At 35.1% G+C, this 6000-nt stretch overlaps 1 protein-coding gene across 1 annotated transcript in view; it reads left to right on the forward strand.

The window, feature by feature from the left end:
• The window catches only part of LOC111045616 (nose resistant to fluoxetine protein 6), a 49802-nt gene extending 46365 nt beyond the window's left edge, over positions 1–3437 (forward strand). Inside the window, exons 13-14 of the mRNA XM_039438834.1 lie at positions 727–835; positions 1178–3437. Of these exons, the coding sequence (XP_039294768.1) occupies positions 727–835; positions 1178–1305 (237 nt within the window). The 3' untranslated portion in view covers positions 1306–3437. The remainder of the gene's footprint in view (positions 1–726; positions 836–1177) is intronic.
• The last annotated feature ends 2563 nt before the right edge of the window (positions 3438–6000 follow it).

The raw sequence follows: 6000 nt of genomic DNA on the forward strand, positions 1-6000 counted from the left end.
AGCTTTCGAAAGAGCTAGATAATTTTTGATGTCGTATTTCTGGATTGTTATGGGTTGTGGAGTTTTAAATCACTGTAAATTGATGATATTCATCTATTGTTCCATTACTCCCATGTTATATGAAGATTTTCAACTGTTTAATTCCAATGTTATTATTGATAACACTGTGTCTATTCATATGTTATGATAATTATATGTTCCCCATAACATTACAAAAACAGTGAACCTCAAACGTTCACTGTGAAACTGGAACTCATAATCAATCGTGCAAATTTAACATCAGAAACTCCTTCCTTGGAAGAGAAAGTTGGAGAAGGGGGAGAGGATCCAGTAGTATTGGTTGTAGAATAAGTTATGGTAGATCAACTAACAGTTGATCTCTATGATATAGATGGAAGTTATAATGAAATATTTTCCAAATATTCATTTTTACAATTTCTATTATGTTTCTGTTGTTCAAGTTAGAATTCTTTTCTGGAAAATGTGTGAAATTTCATTCAAAAGTGATCTGATTTATCAAATTTAGAGGAGTTCGAAACTAGAAGTCTTCGCTGAAAACTGTGTTCTCCTTTCTTACCCTGCAAAGAAAACCCATACTCTTTCACCACTTTTATCAATTATGCATCATGATAATTTCCATCAGATTTTTAAATTACTTGCGCTTACTTTTTTATAGAAGAATTTTGTTTTCGATCAATGTTCAAACTTCTCTTCATTCATTTTCAGGCCACAAACATTCTCGGTGAAATAACAGCTTGCATTTTAGTGACGCCATTCTTATCATGTTTCTATGAAGCTCCCTACATCTGCCTTGAAAGGCTCTACATAAATAGATGTGAGTAGATTCATTCTATGACAATTTACATGAAGTTTGAATGGAAATGTGTGAAGAGAATTGGAAAAAATATTCAAATAATCTAGAAGATCTCTTAGATGATTGAAGCTATTGTGTATAAGTTCTGTAGCTCTCAATTCTCATTATATGATAGCAATCTACAATGATAAGAATAATAATGGAAATAACTAATGATAGATTAGTTAGCAAAATAAATAATACAGTATGCAGTATGTATTCATACACTATAGATAGGTACATCGGTACAGAAAATGATATGTGCAAGCATATACTGTTTAAATGAGACATAAAAATTTATCCATTCTTCATCCACTTTTCCAGGTATAATAGGACCAAAGCAGAAACGCGACCAAGAAATGAAGGAAAGAACAAAATCTATGAATGGTGGAAGTGGAGAAGAAACACAAAAACTGAATGGAAACTCAAACCACAACGCAACAATTTGCTGAACTTGAACCAAATTCCAACTATTAATTATGAATAGAATAGTAAAATAATTCATTGAGAACTCTTTCAACAACTAATTGTTGCTCGGTTTAGTTGGAATTTATGAATGAGAATATAGTGATCTTAGGCGTCGGAAAAGAATTCGAATGAAGCCACAAAATAATAGTACTTCTTGAACCAGATTAGAATTTATGAATGGAATGGTAGAAAGAACTTTGAATGAGAATTTTTTCATTATCAAAATACAAAAATCAGCTAAACAAAGATGATGTCTTGGAGTCAATGACTGATAAAATGAAACTCTGTTTGTGAGTTAGGATCAAAGTAAATGCTATAATGTTAAACCAAATCAGAATACATCAATGAATAGTAGAATAAGATTTGAGGATAGTTTCACGTTTTTACATAGTTGGAATGTTCTGAATGATGAATAAGTACGTTATTGCCGTTTTTTCTGCTGAATATTGAGGAATATAGTAGGCCTCAGGTATAGTCTACCTCAAGGCTCCGTGAATTCAATGTCAAATGTCAGAGTTTAAGTCTGAGGTCACTGTTAGACCAGAGGTCAAATTTGAGGTCAATGCAATGTATTTTTGCGTTGAGTGATGCTCACGGTTCAGTCAATACTGAGATAAATTTTGTGTTGTGAATATCTGATGAATTATCATTTGAAACGTTTCAAACTTATCTTTGACAAGATGATAATAAGGTTCTTCTGATATGAATGATTTTTTGTTTCAATCACGTATTCTAAGCAATGCAATAATTAATTGAACAGGAATGATGTCGAATTCCCCAGTGTCCTCTCTACACTAACCAAACTCTACAAGTTATCTGATGAGAATCCTGGAAGCCTTCAGCGAGTAGAGATGTATTTCATCGATCTATACACAAAATAATAATAGGTTACAATCACTATACGTTTTACATCCAATTCCAAAATGTTAGCTTTTCAGATGGGAAATTAATTTCATCCAATTGGATTAATAAAGTTAACTTCTTATTCAATCTTGCATGATGAATCTATTATTGAGTATATATATTGAACATATTTTTAAGCACTATTATTAAGTATATTCATTGGGCTACTTATGAATCAAAAAAGTATTTAACACATCGAGATGAGTTCCAAAATTGAAATAATATCATTGATGATGTTACACCAAATTTATTGTAACACCTAATGATAATGTTAATCCTACCTTATTCAATAGTTCTGGTTATACATTGTTCCCCTGTATTCAAATTGGTGAATCGTTAGAAATTGTCGATTGGGTACTCCTAACACTGTTGTGACTGAAGGAGTTTTTGTATCGTTTTCCGTATCAAAATTGGTCTTGTCCTTTTTCCTTATTGAGAGGGTAAATTTGAAATAATTCACATGTCTTGTAGATTGTGTATTAGTATTATTGCAATTCTTATAACATTATTCGATGCTATATTGTACTGACTCAAGTACACCGTGATTCAAAAAGAATACAACAACTTTGAAAATCTGTATTCAATCAAGAAAACATAATAGAAACTTGCGTTGTAAATCAAAATGAAGGGTATTAAAAAAGTAAGTTTTTCCCCATTAGAAAACAAGTTCACAAATGTTCAATGTGACCTCCTCCAGACACTCGAGTGATATCAATACGATACTCGAACTCGTTCCACACCCTCAGTAGTATATCGGGCGTAACAGTTTGTATAGCTACTGTCATTTCTTGTTTGAAATCTTTATCTTTAACGTACCCCCACAAAAAAAATCGGAGGGGGTGAGCTCAGGGCTTCTTGGAGGCCAGTGATGAAGTGTTCTGTCTCGAGCTGCTTAGCAGCTGATCCATTGCCTCGGATAGTTTCCATTCAAATAGGCACGGTCAGATGAGTGCCAATGGGACTGAATAAGGAACTAGAAAAAACTTCAGAGCTTCCTCGAATCGATGACAGATGATGCTTTACTCTCCGTTTATTCTTTGCAGAGCTATCAATTTTCAAAGTTGTGGTATTCTTTTTGAATCACGGTATATTTTAATAATGATTATATGAATAAAATTTGCAATAGACAATGATTCAAAAACAATATGTAGGCTAATTCTATATCCTGTGAGACATTATATGTGTTGTGATAATAAATAGTAAGTTATGATTATAAAGTTGTTTTATTTCTATCCATCACTAGATCCTACACAGCGTGAAACTCCACTTGCTTCCTGCGTTCCATGTTAAAAGTTAAACAGCATCATTTCAAGCACAACAATGTTTCTTCGATGTAGTCGTTTTGAAATATGACCTACTCTTATCAAAAAGAAGATATGAATATATCTATATCTATTGTAAATGGAGATATCTCTTATCAATTTGAATATATTTGTTCAATGAATTTAATGCTTTGATGAAAAACACCTTATATTGAGGATATTCATTACTGGTTGTTGAAGGTTTCTCACAAGTCCCTCAATATTGAAGGATTCGTACAACGTATGAAATCATCATCTATTTGTATCATCGGAGAGAGGAAAGTTGAATTAACCTCACTCCGATTCCACATGAAATAAACACCAGGAAGTGTTTAGTAACATTTTAAGAGAAATCTTAGAAGTTTCTCAACAAGATCCTACCAGAAATGAGAAAAACAAGATTTCTAGCATGTAAAACAGAACGAAACTAGCATATAATATAATATGTATCATCTGCATGTTTATATACGCATCTAATATGATTTTATAATATATGGTAACAACCCACCAACTTGTGTAATATCGGATGGAAGCAAGAAACATCGTCACTAGCATTTTCAAAGTTCTGCTTCCAATAACCTTGTCCCCAAATTTGAATATGGAATCTGGGATAGGGGATATGGGAGTGAAGGATATTGGAATTGAATATGGGAATTCAGGAGTTTGGGAGAAGAGAATATGATAAATTAGAGGGTAATGCAGATAGAAGATGAGGAATAGAGCGTAAAGGATGAAAGAGGATGGTAGCAGAGAATAGAGAAATCAAAGAAAAAATCAATGGAAGGAGGTCGAGGTCTTTACTTTAGACATCAGAAACCAAAGGTTGGTACAGGTCTTTACTTGAGACAGCAGAGATCAAAGGTCGGTGAAGGTCTTTACTTGAGAAAGCAGAGAACAGCAACACCTTAGACATTAGGTAATATATTGAGGTTTAATCAAAATCATAATGCTGTACAAATATGGATATATATTGGATACATAGCAGATTAGATTCATTGTGCTGGAATCATCTGTGGAGAATAGACATTTTGTCGATCAACTGTGTATCTGGACCAATAGAGAAGAATGATGGTACTCCTATTCTCAAAGTGGGGTGACTATGGTAAGACAAATTTACCATCAATCTCCCCATTTGATCTGAAGATGGACGAGGATCATGTAGAAGATGAGGAAGAGGAAACTGATATGGAGGAGAACAATGAGGTAGAGGTGGAAGAGGAAGAGGATGAGGAGGAGGATGAGGAAGAGGAGGAAGAGGAAGAGGAGGAGGAGGAGGAAGAGGAAGAGGAGGAGGAGGAGGAGGATGATGTAGTGGTGAGAAATACTACTACACCTATACTTTTGACTCGAAGGAGCATCAATTACCTGAAGGAAAGAGGTTGTGAGTTGATTCAACATCAATGACAGGGTATTGTCTCTAACTGAAACAGTGTTCTAGAGGTATCACTGAATATCATCCGAAGACTATCAGACAACATAGAAGACTTGCCAAGGACTAGTGCTGGAAAAGGAGTCTACTACCTGAGACATCACCTGCTTGACATGGACCAAGGAGAAACATCATGGATAAATCACTTTTCTGCACACTCAATATGATAAACAACTTGGATTTTGGAACAGAGATATACCTGCTTGTAGTAAACTTTTCAATGAAATGGATGTTGAATTGATCAATAAAGGCGGCGGCCGGGCGATCGGTGGCGATAGGTAAGAAATCATATTGCTATGCTTTCAATGAAGGCTGTTTCAATGACCCCACTCCACCTCCCCAGTCATATGACCAATGGCCACGCCCACCAGTGGTCAGTCAGTCAGTTCAATTACTGATCAGTCACTGTTCAGTGACTGATCAGTGACTGAACAGTGACTGAACAGTGACTAATCAGTGACTGAACAGTGACTGAACAGTGACTGATCAGTGACTGATCAGTAACTGAACAGTGACTGATCAGTAATTGAACTGACTGACTGACCACTGAGTGGACGACCCAATTATGCCATACATACATGATGGTCCATATGACAGGAGGAGTGAGGGTCATTGAGAATGTCCATATGTCATGTCTGAACATGGAGTGGGAGTCGTTGAAAATATCTATCTTCAATGCCATTTTGATCTTTAGAGCAGCATGGCCATGTCGATCTAGAGTCTCCCATGGACATCTTGATCAAGTAGGTATGAACATATTCATCTGGTGTGATCTCATTACTACACGAAAATCACCCACGTACTGGTGGCATGACTGCACAAGACACAATGTCCCATTTTTTTTTCTCATTTATTCCCGATTTTATGTTTTTTTTTATTTTTTTTTTCTCATTTATTCCCGATTTTATGAGTTTTTTTTTGGATGACCTTGAGGTTAGGTTGGGTTGACCTAGATTACCTTGAGGTTGGGTTTGGTTGACCTAGATGACCTTGAGGTTAGGTTTGGTTGACCTAGATGACCTTGAGGTTAGGTTTGTTTGACCTAG

This window comes from Nilaparvata lugens, chromosome 12 (genome assembly GCF_014356525.2).
Source record: "Nilaparvata lugens isolate BPH chromosome 12, ASM1435652v1, whole genome shotgun sequence".
In the NCBI taxonomy this organism is placed as follows: domain Eukaryota; kingdom Metazoa; phylum Arthropoda; class Insecta; order Hemiptera; family Delphacidae; genus Nilaparvata; species Nilaparvata lugens.